Source organism: Protopterus annectens, chromosome 5.part0 (genome assembly GCF_019279795.1).
Source record: "Protopterus annectens isolate FY-2018-M chromosome 5.part0, PAN1.0, whole genome shotgun sequence".
NCBI classification, from domain to species: Eukaryota; Metazoa; Chordata; order Ceratodontiformes; family Protopteridae; genus Protopterus; species Protopterus annectens.
In genome coordinates, this window is record NC_056735.1 from 481,053,471 (window position 1) to 481,073,531 (window position 20,061).

Here is a 20,061-nt window from a genome sequence, read left to right on the forward strand (position 1 = left end):
GGCTGGGCTTGTATAGGCCCCAGGGCCGATAGCCTAGTACCTACCTATGAACCTATATATATGTACATATATATATATATATATATATATATATATATCTAGGACTATTGAATGAAAGTTCAATAGTCCGAATCCATATTCACCAAACACACTTTAACGAAAGTGCTTTTACTGAAAAAGCACTTTCGTTAAAGCACGTTAAAAAAACATTCAAAAACAATTAAAAAGTGTTTATGCAGGGAGGCAAGCCCCCCCTGCACCCCCCATTTTAATATTCTCATTCCGAGATCGCACTACAGTGGGGAAAAGGGAATTTTCCCTTATCCGCACTGTAGTACGACCTCCACAACAGGCATACTTATGCGAAAGTGCTTCTTCAGTGAAAAGCACTTTTGCATAAATATGCCTGGCCATTTCACATTCGATGAAACGGCCATTGGAGCATTAGTCCTAGACCTATATATATGTGTATATATATATACACACACACACGCATATATACATGTACAGCTACAGATATACATGCACATATGTATATCAGATAACCTTTATTTAACTGGAGTAACCCACATAAATGAAGAGAGAGAGAACTTTATAACATTCAAACTCTATAAACATAGTGATCAGAAGCCAACAATGGCCAATGAATATGTGGAGCAGAGATCTTACACCTCAGCTACTACACTGCTTAGTATACTTGAAACAAATAGAAAGTCCTACAGATGTAATACTGATAGACAGAATCATGCACCTGTGAATAATGCCTATTTCTGTCCCAGCATGAACTCTGTGGAGCACTGAGCACCACTTCATGTACAGGTACAGATGGCACATGCAATGGCTAGACAACTTCTATACCAGGTAGGACACACTATAGGTGCTGCATCCTCTATTCATCTATAGTAAGGAGACATCATTACTGCAAGGAGTTCTTGGGTAGGAGTTCCAAGATAATCACAACAGAAAATATAGAAGCAGAAAATGCACATCGCATACGAATCATGCACATGATAAGGGTCACATCGTACAGGCTGCATGCCCTAGACATAAACAGCAGAGGGAGTGATTAGATAAGAGTCAAAAGTACAAGAAGGGAACAGAACACATATCAGAGCATACACCTGGATATGAAATATTTAAAAAGAGCAGTATGTATTGAGGATGGGGTACTTACATTGCACTGCAAGGCCACACATGGCACCGGTCTGTATGTTTAGAGTGAAGCTTTAGTCAGAAGATATTGACACAGTATAAGTGTTATGATGTAGTGCTAAATAGAGAAATAAAGCTACATAAGCTTCATGAGCTAAAAGACATACACACAAACAGATGCATTCTTTGTGCCCCTTATATATTTGTGTGTGTGTGTGTGTGTGTGTGTGTGTGTGTGTGTGTGCGTGTGTATGCGGTACTAATTTTAGTATAGCACAACACCTGTTACCAGTATACCTGTATAGCTGCTATGTTGTTGTGTGTTCTATTATAAAAGCAGCAACACAGCAGCAGCAGTAGCACTTTATGCTGGAGTCTAGCCTGCAATGTATGAAATAAACTGTATGTTATTGCATGGCAAAGTCAAGAGACAAAACCAGAGTTCCCTAGTTCTACAGTACAAGATATTTCATATTATTTTCATGTTTTTTCTGGCTGCTCCTTAAACTATAGACCAAAAAAAAAAAAATCCTATAACCTGTGTTTCAAGGATTTGAATTCTTCCATCTTCAGAGAGATTATCCGGTGACACCTAGGCATGCTTATGTATGATGAAACCAGTTATGGTGGTTCTGGTTGCAGCAACATCTGCATGATAAGTGCACCTTCATGTCTAAATGTCTACAGACTCAACCATTTTTTATGCTTAGAATGCAAAACCTTCTTTGCCGTAGTAGACTACACTTTTTTGTATTTTTCTGTCTCTGAGAAAAACATAATCTTAATATGCCAGTGTTCCATGATAAAACTTTAATACACATACAATGTAAGACACTTACTACTTAGTACACGTCAATCAGTTTTTTATCCACATTGCATTCATAGAAGTAGCACCCTTTTCTTCTTCTGTGTTTAAAGGGTTTTATATCTCTGATTTTTTTAAGCAGAACTAAGCAAAAGGCATAATTAAGCACAAACTCTGAAAAGTGGGTTGCTTCAGTACATTTTGATTGTTGGATCCTAGCCATTAAATCACATTAAGCTCCTCAAGAAAGAAAAAGAAAATGGAATAAAAACCCAGAATTTTCCCTTATACCCATATCTTAGGTCAGTTGTGTCAGTAAACAACATACTGAACCAAACCAGTATTTCTTTTTCTGTGTTTGAAAAGGTAGGTGTATTTATCTAGGTTACTTAGAAAGTAATACTACATTACTATAAATGGAGTTCCAGTAGCTCATTCAAAATGGCCCATCTGGTTATACGAGGACTTCCCCAAATGTCTGTCAGCTGTAGGAAGAAAGCCGACAAAATGAAGTACTGATATTTTATATGTTTAGCATTGCAAGTTACTAGGTCATTTCTGTGGATCACTCTTTCTTTGAAAAAGTAGTGTAACCGTTTAAAAGATAATTTCAGTGCTAAGTTTTATTACAGTGTTACAGTAGAGGTGGGAAGTAGACACTAATTAATTTGACCACCAAGCCTAGAAATCAGGAAATCAAGAGCTCTTGGTGTCAAAGAATTAGAGATGTAAAGCATCTTGCTATTTCTGCCCAGCATCCTCTTTTCCCCTAGTTAAGGTACAGTGTCTGGAGGAAGTGAAGATGTACTTGGAGCATAAGAGACTACTGGAACTGCAACATAGCAGAATCCAATTTCAGGTTAAAGTAAAGATAATGGAATCCTTATGAATTTTTATACAGCAAATTAACTTTGAGTTGCTTCTTGTCATCAGAATGCTTTGAATTGCAATTTCATACATCTCAGTATGTTTTAAAAGAGGAAGGACTACTGAAAACTCTTTTCTTAAGAGAAGAATTTTTTTGTAAAAAGCCAGTTGGCTCTAGGAGATGGACAATGTTCATAAGAGACCCCCAACCTCACATACAAAATGGGAAAGGGAGTTGATGTCATGCCATGCCATACCTGGCTTTACTGAAATTAGTCTTTTAGAAGATAATTTTTAAACTGAGGAGGGGAAAGATGCTGAGCTTTACAAATGTGCTCATTCTCGTCAGATGAAAAAGATTTAGGACTCCTTTTCCTTTTTGATTTTTGTAAGACCTTTAAAGCTGTTAACCCAGGTGCTGAATGTTTGAGTCTGAACTTTAGCCTACATCAGTCTCTAAATAGGATTATCTTTGGTATTAAAGACTTCTAAAAAAGTGACTAAAAAAACTCATCTGCAGACCACTTCTTATAATCTATGAGGTAGAGAAGGTGTCCAGTGGAGAAATGTCTCTGATCTAGGATTGGACAACCTTAGAGAGAAGAATGCTTTCAGGCTCCTCCTCAAAACAAAATAAACACTGCAGTTCATCTTCCTTCATGTAAAAAATAATCTTGGAGAAGACTGACAGCTTATCTATCAGTACTGCTAAAGGTATATGCCAAATGTCGGGCTACCAGAGCAAGCAAAAGACCAGCTTTAATTCCCTGACACTATCAGTTATCTAAATAGATGTACCACTCTCACAAGTTTAATACAAAAACAATGTGGATCCAGGGGAAATTATATTATTTTTATAATGTATATACCTCATTTTAATATCAACTTTTATTGTTTTACTTATTCTAGGTTTTTGTTAACTCAATCATTTATATATTTATTTTCTTTTATTTTTCTTTTTTGGGGGAAGGAGGGGTTTTCCAACTACCTGTCTTTTCTCAAAATGAAACAAGACCTTCTGTCTTCTTAATCTGACAGCCAGCTTAAACATTCTGCAGTGTTTATAGCTAGTCATGTTATGATCTAAAATTTAAAAGGCATTGGGAGTGAAAATCTTTTGGAGCTTTTTGTTGGTCTCATTTGCATTTATTAATTGTTAACCCATTTTATATATACGTATATGTGTGTGTGTGTGTGTGTGTGTGTGTGTATATATATACATATATATATATATATATATATATATATATATATATATATATATATATAGGTGTGCGTGAGTGTGCGTGAGTGTGTGTGTGTGTGTGTGTGTGTGTGTATGTGTGTGTGTGTGTGTATGAACAGAGAGAGAGAGAGAGCAACAGTGAAAAAATAGCAACACGTAGTTAAGACTATCAAAGAATAGAACTGAAACATAAGATTATCTTCTGGTGAGATGGTAGTGTCTGACACTCAAAATAGTGAAAAGAAATTAAGAGAACGTGCACTGGCGTGGGACACATAAGGCAGATGTCACCTACAGGAAAGCAGGAAAACACTGTGTTTAAAGATTCTGGTAAGGGACTCACCCCAATCAGGTAAGAATAACCCTAATGTTATTTATGATTTAATGTTATACTGATTTTCCCCAAAGAATATGATACATCCATAAAGAACAGATATAATATAATTAAAACTTTATTTAGCACTGCCAAAGAAGGACACCATGGAAAGGATTAAAAAAACTAAGCAAATAAAGCAGACTGGCTGTCTACTATAAGTGTAAAAACATAGGATCACAGGGCAGATGGCGCAGTCTCTAAAAGTCAGGCTTTCACTCATGGTTAAGGTAGGTTATACAACCAAGCACTTGTAGGGGTGTCTAACTGTTCAACATGATCCATCAGAAGACTAAATAACTCAAGAAGCAAAGCAGACTGGCTGTCCACTTTAAGTGTTAACTCATTAAAGTCTATAGGACCTTTTTGTATACTTCTAGTTCTCACCCATAGCTTCTTATAGCGTCCAGGACTTGTTTGGGGTCTGACTTCATTTACTAAGTGACTTACCAACTGATAATAAGCAATACTGCAAAGTGCAAAGAGTTATTAAAAAAATGACACCCCAATTGTTAATCTAGGATGCCCTACAGTAGAGAAATTAATCAGTGTTCACTCATTAATCACATTTTTATATCTATGTCATATTTTTATAACCAAGAGATCTTAATGTTATTGAGGGGTATGATATAATATGCTATGGTGGGAGATAGGAAAATTCATTGTCTAGTCCATTTATATCACACTATGTCTGGAATATTGTTATTTGTTTGTTGATAATTATGAAAAAAAACAATATTTCCATATGCTCTTTATACTTTAAAAGGAAATGACTTACAAATGGCATCAGGTGAAACCTTGGATATTATTGAAGAAAACATTCTTTCAAATTTGCGTGGTGGTGCAGCGGTTAGCGTTGTCACATCACAGTAAGAGGTTCTCCCGTTCGATTCTCAGCTGGAGTGCCTTCTTTGTGGAGTCTGCATGTCCTCTCCATGGTTGAGTGACGTAAAAGACATGCAGGTAGGTGCATGTGTGAATGGGTGTGCCTTCCTTGAAGGTTGGGCAACGGGCTGGCGACTCGGCACCGTAAAAATCCACTGCCAATCATTAGTGGAACGGACTTCCGCTGTGGCAACCCCAACCAGGAAAAGCCGAAAGACATTACTGTAAGATGCAAATCTTGAGAAATATTCAGTGTTATTTATACTGCTAATTATACAATTAAGCATATGTTTTCATATTTCTGTAAATATTTCAATAAACATGCACTCTTACATAAACTTCTTGTTGTTATGTGAAAATGTATATATGGTTAACAACAATGTTGCAGCAGAATATGTCTAAGTTATACAATTTCCAAAATATAGCAAACTGTTTGTGAAAGTTTAGCAAAAATATAATTTTGGGTCTGTGTATATTATAATATATTGCAGTATTTATGGAAAGACTATGAATGCACTATTATTACAGCAAATAATATGTCTTACTGATAATGCAATTTGTACAGTTTTAATAGCTTTTATTGTTCACAAAGTATTTACTTTTGTTTATCCTATCTTTTTTAAGTTTATTTTTTCAGAAAATGCTCTGGAATGCAAGATGTGTAAAGGCTGTTAAAGGTGTGACATTCCACACCCACTGGGTGTTAATGAGTTAAGACAAAAGATCACAGAGTAAATGCTGAAGTCTAAAATAGCTAGACATCCTCTAATGGTCAAGATATGTTACCACAAACGAGCACCTATAGAGATCTCTGACTGTTCAAAGTGATCAGATTAGTGGACTGAAATCTGCCTTCTGGAAATTTCCATTTTTCTAGTTCCTGTAGAAATTATATGCATGGTGGTCATCCACTGATATATTGGTCTAAATACAGCAATGCAAAGTTAAGTTTAACTGTTCCTCTCCTGCCCTTAGCAGGATTCCTTAAATGACTGAAATGGGGGAAATGTCTATAGCATATGACTTGCAAATTATCTCAGAGGGCATGCTGTGCTGTTATCAGATAGACTGCTACTTCAACATTGCAGTGGGAAATAAAAGATCCATTTATTAAATTCACTGCCTGAATTTAAGGTGGTCAGACATCTCCAGACAGAATTGGCATTCATGATCCAGGTCCATGAACACTTATATTCCTGACAGATGACAGACGAAATGATTTCAGACACAACATTAAGAGAAAGGGTTGGCTCCTATGAGCAATATCCTTTACAAACAAATTGCAACAGTATGTTCTGTCCTATTTATGAACCACACCACTCTAGACTTGTCCATTACCACCTAGAGAACACGATTAAGGCAATTCACAGGTATGCTGAAAATGCAAGATTTGCAAAAAACTTAGTAGGCATTTTTTTTTTTTGTGCTGGTGTCACCCACTAGCCTAGTGCCTTGAACAAGGACTGGATTCAAAATGCAGATGGCTCTTCAGTCTACCTCAGCATTGTGGACCAACATAAGATTACCAATAAGCTCTAAAATGGCTTTAGAAAATGCCAGCACTAGCTGTAAAGTTCTAAGATTCATGCCATCCCAAACAAATCTAAATTAATAATATTTTAAAACTCATTTGATCACTCAAATACAGATCTGCAAATTAAAATCACTACTTTAAACAGTTACCCATAAGAGATAATGTGCTACTAAACACTGCCCCTGATCTGGAACTAAATTTTAGTTATCACCATTGACAATATAATCTCTTACATACATCACAAACTAGGCTTTTGATTCAGTAACAAATTATTCCTCTGTGATTATACCTTCACTACTAAACCCTTTCTTATTCTTACTTTGATGTAAGGTGTCAAATTAATATCCTTTGTCACTTACTTGTTCCATGCTTGTTTGGATATATAAGAAGTTGCTACTTTTGCTGCAGTCATCCTTTCCACACCCAACATTCTTTTGCCTTTGCTATAGGAATAATTTTAGAGATAATTTCTCAACTGGTCAAATCTCAAAAGCTTTGTTTTAAGCGCACACTTATCTTTAGTATTAATCCTCCTCCTCTATACCCTCTCTAATCTGTCATGATCTAAGGTCCCTCCTGAAATTGTATGATCCACCGAGGGCCCTTCACTCTTCCATCAGTAATTTATTAGATGTCTCTTCAGCTCATAACAAAACTGGACAGTTAACAGTCATGCATGACATTTTTACATTACTGAATTAGTTCCTTCCTACTTTAAAGCAACTCATTTCACACTGCTGCTTCAAAATATATATCTCTAGATGCACATGACTGTTCAGAAGCAATGCAACTCTATTTCCCTCAAACCTTTATACATTTTCTGTAAATCTAGTCATAGGGTCATTGGTACATAGGTAATTATTAGGCTATTGATCCATGGGAATCTTTAGAAGCTTGGCTGTGCATTTCCATTATATTTTTTATCCCTTTTAATGTCTACAAATATCCTACAGACAGGTGGAACATTTACTTGTTAACCCTATCCATAAGGGACAAGGGTGCTAGACCAGGGTTGAATTTGCAGTTTCTCATCCATTCATCCAGATCATCTTTCAGTAGGGGAAGCACTGTGCTTTATGTGGAGAGGAAGGCAATTCCAAGAAGTGGTATTCTCTGTGATACATATCTATCCTTCCAACATCTTCTATTTATATTGCAGAATAGATTAAAATCTCTTGAGCGATTTTTATGCCACCACTAGACTTGTAGATATGCAGTAGATCTGAGATGATAGGGTCTGTTCAGGCTCTTTCCAAGCATTCTGGGAAGAATAATAAGTATAAAAGGGTTGCAGTCTACTGAACACTTAACAGAAGAGAAGGTTAGAAAGGCCTATCTCAGCTTGGCCATGGTGTCTGACTTGGGCACTGTAGATGGACTTACAAAATTAAGCATAAACCCATATGTCACAGAATGGATAGCCAGCTGTCTCATTGATAGGACACAAGAAGATAGGATAAAATTCACCTCCACAAAAAGGCCATTCACTAGTGGAGTCCCATAGCAATCGATGCTGGGGACTCTCCTTTTTGGCAACTACGACTCTGATGTCAAGGCAAATGTAAAGGGGCTCTGGTAAACCAAGTTTACAGATGACTGCAAACTAGGCATGGACACTGAATACCCTATATACACAGATACCCTTCAAGAGGGCCTGACACAGATCAAAACTGGTGCCAGAGCCATGGACATAAACTCAATGTGTAAAAAATACATAATACCCTTTGGAAATAATGCATCCCTAAAAGTAGACCCAGTGCTCAGGGATCTTGGAAAGCATGTTGACTGTAACCTGACTTTTGATCATCATGTGTTGATTGTGGAAAGAAAATCATTCTAGGTTGCACAACTTATAAGAAAGGGCATGGCAGCCTGGTCCAAGGATGTCATTGTTTTACTGTACTCATCTCTCATCAGACCAGTCATTGAGTATAACATAACTTTCAGCATGTACATGACCAGGCACTTGAAACAGCTTAACAGACCACAGATGTTGCTCACAAAAAGAATACAGGAAGTAAATGCGGACCATATGAAAGCCCTGTCCCTGTACACAGGTGCCTACATTCTGCTGTGTGGAAATCTATACCTAGCATACAAGGCATTCTTTGACCCTCATAATGATGGATTTGTTGTGCATCCACAAAACAAGTAGCATCAGAAATATCCATTTTAAGGACCTAAGCCTTGTCTGAGGCATAAAAAGGATATGTTGGGGGGACAGGTATGTGTCTCAAAGATTACCAATTCTGTGAAAGAGGTTTTCCATCCATGTGAAGCAGAATTCATTCCTAACTATATTGAAAAGTAACTTGGACCAACAGACGAGAAATCACAAATTTACCCTTGGCTTGGCGCCTATCCCCCTAGTAGACAGGTGTAGTTTGTGAACACATGATGTAATTAAAGCTATATCACAGCTATAAAATTTCTTGGAGTAATGACTGGTCAACAATATTTTGGTAAGCTTGGCTCGGCATAAAGAGGCTTCTAGGCTGATAGCCTAGTAACCACGATGAGCCTATAAGGAAAGGAGATTCAAAAGCTTTTCTTACCTAAGCAATGTTTCTGCTCTACTCAAAGAGGAACAGTGAACATATCTGAGAGTGGATGAAGAATGGAACAAGAAAGTAGAATGAGTCACCAGCAAAGATGTGGAAAGGCAAAAGTGATACAGAAAGTAAATGTGAGGGATTATAAGAGGTGGAGAGTTAACTATGTTATATCAAAATGCTAAAGCTCTAAATGCAATTACTCACTATCTTGGCAAGAAACCTCGTAGCGTGAATGCATACAGGCAACAAACATACACATTCAAGCAAACTGGTAATTCATACAGTTCTAAAAAACATAAGGCAATAGTATTACTTCCCTGCACCACACGCTCTCCTTATGTATATATGCTTGACACATGAGAGAAACAGTAATCACAGTTGTAAAATTGCAATCACTGTTGTAAAAGGTTTAATAGTGATTACTCTTTCCTCAATACCCATTGACTTTACAGTATAATGACACTACTTTGAGCCTTCAGACATCTCTGTAATAAGTAGTGAGCAAAGAACTGATGCACAGTAAAACAAGCAAAAGAGCTCAAGCAAGTCAAAGTAAATCACTGGGAAGTCTGACTTACCCACTTATGCTTGAAAAAGGAAACACACATGAAAGCATCAGGAGAAAGTAAGTCCAGATGTATGGGAATAGGAGGAGGAGGTTTTACAGATGTGTGTGAGCCTGAGGAGGTGCCCTGAACAGTGTGAATAATAGCTAATAATTTAGACATTGTCTTTTTGTTCCTTTTTGTAGAATAAGGGCTGGAAGAAGGATGATACATATTGGGGTTAAAGAAAAATGTAGTAAGAGTGGTTTGTATGTAAATATAATTAATTATATTTTTTTCCTTATTCCACATCTTTCTTTTCATTACCAAATCTTTCATATTTACCTTCCTTGTAAATCAAAGCATAACTTTGCCTAAATCCTGTCTATACACCCAACTCTAATACCTTCATTACATTTGTTATACTTTATTTTTTTACTACCCTTTACTTGACCAAGTCTTTGTTTATTTCAATTTTACTGCTATGCAAATATATTCTGTTGAAGTAATTTAGAACACAGTTATTACTTCACACATTTTTGTAGTGATGCAACTTTGTTTTGTCTGCATTATTTCATGGATGTTCAATAGAATATACATGTTTGCAATTAAACTGTTTTCTGCTGTTGTCATGTCTTCCAAATGACATGGGAAGTGGCTGAAAAGGGTTTTACATCACTTTACCTATCCTGTTAACCAAATAAATAAATTGTTCAAAATAATTACTGCTACGCAGCCTGACAATTCGTTGCTGCTTTGCCACAGCTTGAAGAACTATGGTCTACCTTATACCTGGGTGGTTTGTCCATTTCACTCCACCTTAGCTATACATCTGACAGGCAGTGATGGGAATCTCAGGCTAAACAGGGGAATATGCACACTGCTGGAAGGATTCTGATCAGGTCCTGTGCCTGCTATGCAGTACTGCATCCATATGCAATGTTCTACCAAAAATAAAGGAGTGCAGTTTTAACATTAGCAAAAACAGACATCTGCAGCCTGACCACATTTTGGTCCTTTTGACTCATGGGGTGATTCTACTCATGATCCAAGGTAATCGGAGATGGATCCAGCACTAGGCAATCTATGCAGCTGCCAAGTGCCCAATGTCTTGGGGGAGCACGGGTCAGGGGGGCTTCCACAAAAACTTACATTTCTTCTTTAAGAATGCACCCTGCATGCATTACATTTCTTCTTTAAGGATGCACATAGAGTGCATGTCTAGTAGTATCTGCATTATGATGCATGCACATTTCAACTGAAGCAGAGCACACAACTTTCAAGAAACAAGCCGAGGATGGACACTGCCATTCCAGATGAATGTCATTCCTGTTCTTGGGGTTAGGGTGTGAGTGTGAGTGTGAGTGCGTGTGTAAGTAACATACCCTAGTTAGGAATAGCAGATTGGTTAACTCATTCATGTTCAAACCCTGTACCTTCAATATAGGACCCCAGAACCTAAATCCTCTACACCAACTGCCAAACTGTCATCAGAAAATACTGCCGAGTTTTAGTGCATTTTCAAAGAATGTTGAGGTTTCTGTTAAATTTCAAACAATGTTGAGCTTCTGTGCATTTTCAAGAAATGTTGACTTTCTCTGCATTTTCAAGAAATGTTGAGTTTCAAGGGAAGGGGCGGCACATTGGTGCAGGGGTTAGCATTGTCACCTCACAGCAAGAGGTTCTCTGGTTTGATTCTCAGTTGGGGTTACTTCTGTGCAGTCTGCATGTCCTCCCTGTATTCGTGTGGGTTTGGTTTCTTCCAGGTGCTTCAGTTTCCTCCCACATTCCCAAGACATGCTGCAGGTGGTTACCTTTGGGAAAAACCATGTACCCATGAATTACCACATAGGTGGCAGAACACTAAACACCCAAAAGTGTGATGAGAGACTTAGGGACAGAGGTGGACAGTGGTCTTACCTTCAATAACCACATCGCCACAACAATCAGGAAATCCTTCTATGTGGCAGACCTCATCACTAAGGGCTTTTCATCCAGAAAAAAGGAGGTCATTGTCCCACTGTACTCATCCCTCATTAGACCCATTATAGAGTGCAACACCCCATTTGGTATGTACCTCACAAGACATCTGCAACAGCTGGAAAGGCTGCAGAAACACCTCACTAAAAGAATCACAAGCCTAAAGCAGATGCCCTATGCTGACCATCTAAAAAAGCTCCAGCTATACTCTGTGGCATATCATCTACTCAGGGGCAATCTCTGCTTAACATACAAGGCCATGTCAAAGCCTGAGTTGTTGGACATGCTCCATTTAAAGAAATCCCAATCCCTCAGAGCCACACGCTCTAGGGATCTAAACCTTGTCATCACAATGAACAAAACATGCTGGAGGGATAGGTTCCTGACCCAGAGACTCCGCTTACTCTGGAATAGACTGCCCATACATGTCAAGCAGAGCACCTCCTTGGCCCTCTTCAAAAGGAACCTTGATGGTTGGATGGGAGATAGGAAATTCACCCTGGGGATGACGTCAATCACCCTGCTAGATAGGGGTCCAGGGAAGTATACATTGTGGGAAGAAATATCCAGGGAATTGTTATGGCTAGGCTTGTATAGGCCCTATGGCCAATAGCCTAGTACCAACCTATGGATTGGACATTCTAAATTGGCCCTAGGTGTGTGTGTGTATGTGTGCCTTCTGAAGAAGGTTGGGCACCGGGCTGGCAACTCAACACCGTAAAATGTTACTGCAAACCACTGATCCGCTGTGGCAATCCCTAAAGGAAGCAGATGAAAGGAGAAGAGGAAATTGAGCTTCAAGGGAACAGATGTTTATTGTTGCTCATGCTAAGTCTGTTTTCAATGTGTAACTGTTTTGTTATACTCAGTGTTTGTGTTAAAAATTTGAGAGGCATGTTAGTAGCACAAGAGGTAGCATTTGCCTTTGGTGCAGAAGGCTGTAAATTCTACTCCCACACATATACACAGTGTGCTGATATTGCAGTGCCTCCTTTAAGAGGGGATGAAGGTGCTACTCTCCTATGTATGTCATCCTTTGGATGAGAAGCCTAGCAACAATGAATCTGTTGCCAGTTTGACAGCCATTCCTTATTGCATTACCACCAGCTTACCATTTTTTTTTAATGTAACATGGGCAGTTTATTACTCAAGGGCAGCAGGCACTGAATTTGTACAAGAAACACTGAAATGTAAAGTTGTTTGCTAGCAGCAACCTCTTTATTAGTTAGAGAGCTCTTTAATGTGGATTTATTCTGAAAGCGATTACTTCTGAAGAGATTGTGCATAGTAAGTGATATTGGCAGATTGTAATGACAGAAGTTTGAGCAGCTTTCTGTGGTTGAAATGTTCTGTAATTGGTAGTTTTGACTTTATTGGTTCACATGTTTTCATTCATTGTTTACTGGAAAAATGTTCAAACCTACAAATTTAAAGCACACTGTTAACAAGTGGTGCTCTATTATACAAGGAATATGTTTGTCTAAGTCCCCTTCAATAAACACACATCACAGCAAATGACATTTGATGACCTTTATTACAATTCCATAAATGTAACGTTATTGACCAACTAATTTTTCATTTATTAATCACAACATAAACATCCATATAACAGTTAACTTGCAGCAGCATGCCCCCACTCACCTTGACCAAGTAAGCAGCATCCTTACCTCCGCTCACTTACTTTACTTATCAAGCAGTGTCCCACCGCTCACTTGACCCAACATCCATATAACAGTTAAGTTAGGGCAGCATGATCCCACTCACCCTGACCAAGCAAGCAACATCCTTACCTCCACTTGCTTACTTTACTTATCAAGCAGCGTCAAACAGTTCACTTAAATTTCCCAACTCATCGAAAAGACCATCCAGCTAAATAAGCAGCATCCTCACCTCCACATGCTTAAGTATACTTGTCAAGAAGCATCCAACTTCTCACCTGCATTACCCAACTCATTGAAATGAACCTCCAACACCAGAGGGGGAACAGAAGAGGGACAAGCCTGGTCTTCTTTTCCGCCCACAAGCCTTATCAGGCTGTTCCCCCTCCTTCATTCCAAAACTTCCAATTAAACCTCCCAAAATAAGCTTAATCATATGTAAGGGCTGAACCAAAGTCATTCGGTGTACTCCATCCCCTCTGAACCATACTAGATCTCTATCATCAACCTCTCAGTGCCCTAAAATACAAATCCCCAAAGCAACCAGTTGTCTAAATAACCAAAATTAAATTGATGAGCCCTCCCCAAAGCCAAAATAACCATGGTACTATCCAACCACACAATACCCACACCTTGATATAACCTTTTTAAATCCTCAATCCTCTGTTGTCCTTCCAACTGTAACTTCAGAAGCATGACCAAATCGTACCCTGCCACATGTCACACAATGATTGCAAGGGGCTGCAATGCCACCTGAAACAATGTAAACCCAATTTATATATATAAATTTATTCTCCTTCTTCACTAAATCCAATGCCCCACCAATGCATCCAAAATAAGTAGCAAACCTCTCTCCCAGAAACCAACACACCAAAATCTCTCCACATCACATATACAACTAATTACACTTCCAATTAATTCATTTAAGCCATCTCTTTTCTCTCTTATTACACTACCGCCCTGCTAAACTATGTTATATGATCTCTATTTCACTGTAACACCCTTCTACTTATTAATCCCTATGAGCATGTTATTCGATAAATCTTTACCCATCTCTTGGAGCCTATAATATAATCTTTAATATTGTCCAGGGAACCTATGTCTTCACTAATCCACATACTACATAAATTACTCAAATTATAGCTAAGTTTTAAATTGATGTCTCTTCTTACTATGTTATCCAGAATTTTTATTATGTAATGCAAACCTAAGTCTTGTTTTTTATTTATGTAGAGGTTTTTCTCCTTGTACTTTCTTGTAACTGATATGTTTAAACTTTTGATTACCTTACCATGTGATTATGAAATCATTGAAATGTAACTCAAAGCCTTTTTTTACTGTGGAGCTTTTCTCCCCGGGTCTCTGATGAAAATGGATATGTATCCAGTTGGACTAACCCGGTAAACAAATGTAAAATAAAATAAATAAATAAATAAAATTTAAAGTCCTGGCCAAAATAACATTACCCCCAAACTGATATTTCAGCCTGATGCTTGATAGCTAGGCCAGTAGTGCAACCTGATCATTCACCCGAACTATAATGCCTGCAAATCAGTTGTACTACCCGCATCGATGCCCCAAGTCACATGCTCTCTTGCTGCCATGTATGCCCCTGTGGCCTACCAACCCAGTTCTCCTGAAACAACTTAATCATAAACCATTCTGCCATGGTCACAACACGACTGCTCAGGCTTACACTGCCTCCCCCTCACTACGGATTTCTTAGTGCTGCTCTTCCTGTAAACCCGCTTCACCAAGATTAACGTCCAAAAGTTATGCAACTCCCTTACCACCCAACTTGTTAGGCCAAGAAATCTGGACAATGCCATAAACAGAAATGGGACAAAATTGGGACTATTTTCATATTGCTGTCGTAAACTTAGAAAGATAGAACAGGTTTTGCAGTACATGAATTCTCTTAAGGGAATTCTCTAACTTCAAAATTTTAATGATTTGATGCCAATTGCCAGACCAAACTTTTATGAAAAAACAGCCCACGATGTAAGGCCAAAATGTGGACATTCCAGGAAAAAACTGTACAGTAGAGGCATAGCCAGCCTTAGACATAGGCCAACTAGGCAACCGCATAGGGTGCCGTTCTAGTAGGGGCAATTTTCCAGTAATCTGAACATTGTAGGTAGACCACAATGGAGCTACAGGATGGTGTTGGGAGGTGCTGTGGACCCCTTTTGCCTAGGGCACCAGTTGACCAAAGGCTGGTAGTGAGTAGAGGCATGCTCCTTTACCCAATTCCTCCATGACCAGTTTCCTGAAAACTCACCTATGATGCCCGGCAAAGTACTCTGGCCACATATCCTACCAGAAAGGAACAGTGCCACAATAACTGTGCTCTCAATTAATGTGCTGACTGCTTTGAAACCCTTAAACATCTGCGTAACCTTAACAACCCAAAATTCACTACTTATTAATGACAATCCTGGCTAGTACTCTAGTCATAGCACTCAGAGCTAACCTTAACCACCCCCCAAACTCGCTACTTCCTAGTGACAGTCCTAGCCAATATTCTAGCCAACTGCATCATCTCCCTCCTCAAGCCTACTAATCCCCTGTCACTGCCATAATCCTTGACCTAGGAAATGAAAAACTCCTTCTCAAACAAACCTCTCTACCAATGCACTAAAACTTACCCATTTGCCAAAACTCATAGTTACTGCACCAACGTACGCACTAAAACACTGTTTCCCCAGCTGCCCTGTCACTACCAGGTACACACTACCCCTGATCCATAGCATGTCCTCAACTCCCCACAGTCAGCAAAACAGTTGGCCCCGTCCCTAATTTTTGTCATGGCCCATTCCATATAGCTAGAGATCATGCATGCAGCTGCACTTCCTGACTAGAAAACCCCCACTAATTTATAGTTTTAGAACAACTTACAAGTATGAAGTTTTACATAAAAGTTATAAAAGTTTTATGTATGTGTGTACAGTATTTTTAGAGTTATTTGCTATAGAACATCTTAATAATGCATTATTCATGATTGATTAACATATTTAATATATTACAGTGTTTTATTGGTTAATTTAAAAGAAATAACAGGTTTATAAGCAAGCTATGTAGGTTAGTACGCTCATCTGATGAGGTTTTTATGACAAAAACATTACAGGAGTGTTTATACAACGTTTATGTGTCTTTGTGAATTTCGCCATTAAAGAAGCTTGTGTTGGAACTGGTTCGGCTTCCAGTGCCTATTTTTCGCTTATTTGTTCACGTTGCAGCACTTTTTAACCACCTTTTGGTTTACTAGAAATCTTCATTCTTCATGTTGTACAGATGCAGATCAACACACTTCTTTTCGCTAAGAATTATTTATTATTCTATTTGCTGGACCTTGTTCTGCATTTGTAATCAATGCTTCTGTCTGTGTTACATTTTTAGCAGAGGCTTCAGGAAGAAAATAAAAAAAGAAAATTAAAACTGAAGGACGTTTATTTTAATTATAGCTAACCAGAGCTACAGCTTGATGTCTTTGCAGTAAATTATTACTTGAAGGAAATTGCTTTCTGTTACTCACATAAGATGTAGTCTAGTATTTTTTGTCCCCCACTGCATATCATTCAAGATATCAGTGCCCCACTTCCTCATTGGGTCTACCAGCTAGTCTCCTACTACCAGAGACTTAGTCTAGAATTCCAGGGGTTGGTCGTGGACACTAAGGGCATCCCAGGGGCTTGACCATCTTTGTTTCCTTTGGGGGGGTTTATATGCCCTACCCACTTTCCCTTTCCTTGCTCCCCTTGCTCGCCTAGCACATCTCATAGCAATTCCCCTCTATGGACCATTCTTCCCCTTAGGGAACATCGACTAGTACACTCCCACCCAGAAAGGACATGCTTATCTTTCCCTGCAGATCTGTCAGTCGCCTGACCTGCTAATCAAACTTGGGATGGATGAGCCATAGCCAGGGCTTTACCTGTCTATGTCAATGCAGGCAAGATATACTGTAGTTTTGATCCTCATATATGAAAGTTTTGCTCTCTGTTAGTAAAGTCAGTTGTGCCCTTATCTGTATGATGCATACAATGTTTTTTCTTATTTGTATTTATTTATTGCACAGTAATGTCCTTGAAAGCCAAAAATAAATTGGGAAAACATTTATGTACACATGTCATAACATAATCCTGAATATCTTAAACAAAACAACAGAATCAGATCAATGTATTGTGCAAGTAGTGCCATGTAAGGTACATATGTACTCCAAACATATTTATTACTCATTCCCCGATACTGAACTTCATGAGTAAAGACAGAACAGAAATGAAGTTTCATAATAAATTGAAATTATTTAAAAAAGGAAAGAAATGTCTTTTTAAAAAATATTTTTGAACAATATCAAGATATAATGTTTAGGCGTGCATAATGCAAATCTACTCACAGCCACCTTTGTCTGGTCACTCAGCATTCAACTTTCTATAGGTTCATAGGTAAGTACTAGGTTAGCTGCCCTTGTGAGTCATTTTAAGTCTAGCCAAGTTCCCTTTTTGTGGTTGAACTAACCTACCCCATTTGGTTAGAGACTGGCCTTATGCATCCCATAGTCAGTAATTATATATTACTCTAATGAGAATAAATGGGACTGTACCACAGATGATATGAGGAGACCCATGCATGGGATAAAGCACTTAGGAGAGGCTTCTGTCCATCAGTAGTATAGGAGGCAGTTCTGGGGTAAATTTTCTGTTTCCCATCCATAGATCTAAGCTGTGCTTAAATATGGACAGGGATAACCTTTGCTTTATGTGAATGGGGCATTCCAGTCATTGCAGAATTTCTGACAAAAAATCATACTGGTCATAAGCCATTCTGTAAAAAAATATTTCACATGTAATTTATATTAGAAACACAAAAACCTTACAGACAATCTGAGCATATACTTATTTTATTTATACAATTTAAGCCTCAGTCTCTCACAAGTAACAGCTGGACAAGAATACCTACCTAACAATGACAAAGATAAGGAATCATCCTAAAGTGGACTTAATGAAAACACCAATAACTTCTTAATTATCTGGAACCAAGACTTTCAAAAGTAAGAAAAATAATGCTACTCGGCAAACAGTGGTTTCAAGTACAGCTAAATAACCAACATAATCCTGATGTGAATTATACTTTTTAGTCCTTTCTTAAAGCAAAACATATTTTGCAACTAATGTGAATACTTACAAAGGCACAGTACCAATCTTAAGATAGCTATTTTTACCTGTCGCAATACGGTGGCATGCAGAGCACCAACAAATTCAACAGTCTTTTTTGGATGGTATTGAGGTAGTTTTTCATATAGATATACACAAAGAATAAGCATAGTTACTGGATTTCCATCACAAACTTCTGTTGCCTGTTTAAATCACAAAAAACATAAATCATGACATGCATTTTCAGTCACATCACCCTTATTTAAAAAACTTCAAATAGAAAATTATCTGTTTATTTAATATGCACAACATATTTATTTGCCGAGTTGCTGTATAACTGTTTCCAAACATTCTAATTTTTCCTTGTGAAAAATATTTTACTCAAGATTTTTCTTTATTTACTTTTGTGTTACTGGCTCACAAACCTCTGTGATGCATACATGCCAGACCAAGATTTGCTCATCTTTACTCTTCCTCAGTTACTACAACCCAGGCAAGCTATACAGGATAGGAGAGCCATGAGAGCTCCAGATTCATATCGACTCATCACAGGTAATTTTGATGAATGGAAAAAAACCCTGAAAACTGTTCATTGAAACCGCCTAAAATGAACAACACAAATTTTTTTGCACTCCCCATATGGTGGGACCCCCCCCCCCCCCGGACTTATATATACTAACTACAAGATCAACACTGGAGAAAGAAGCAAACTCCACTATCACTGAATGTAATTTCGGCAAACAGTACTCATTCTTTTTGCATTTACTGAAATTATGTTCAACCACACAACCTGCTCCTGAGAAAAGTCTCCAAAGCAGCTAATATTTCAGCACATACTAGATATCAGTGTAGGTACTTAGGTTGTGTCCACCCATCAAATATCATCCAAAGACCAAAGATATATTATGCCATCAGCAGGAACATGGGCATACTGCTTCCAATATTCAACTCAAGTTCATCATAACTGTGTTCCAAGCACTTGAAGACATTGCCAGCCTACATCATCAATCACTGACAGGGTTCAGTCCTTTAGAACCTTTATCATCTCCAGTCTTGATCAGCAGAAAAGGCAAAACACAAAGCTGTTATCCTAGCAATTCTCTCCATTTGTGCCATGAGACTGAGAGGTATACTTAACATATCCTGTCCCTCTGCCTTGTACGTCACAACATGTTGTAGGCATTGTATGTTGTGATAGGACAGTTTTGCCCTAGCATGCATTTTCTGAAGTATATGAAGTGAGAAACTTGAATGTCTGGTATTAATGGCTGATAGTACTCATCTATGAATTTCCAGGGCAGGGGGAAAAAAGACATATGGGATGTTCAG

The 20,061-nt window shown here is 38.2% G+C and overlaps 1 protein-coding gene across 1 annotated transcript in view; it reads right to left on the reverse strand.

Moving 5' to 3' along the window:
- CFAP47 (cilia and flagella associated protein 47) overlaps positions 1 to 20,061 on the reverse strand; it is a 7,413,452-nt gene that overhangs the window by 3,720,297 nt on the left and 3,673,094 nt on the right. The window contains exon 35 of the mRNA XM_044071840.1: positions 18,801 to 18,935. Within this exon, the coding sequence (XP_043927775.1) occupies positions 18,801 to 18,935 (135 nt within the window). The remainder of the gene's footprint in view (positions 1 to 18,800; positions 18,936 to 20,061) is intronic.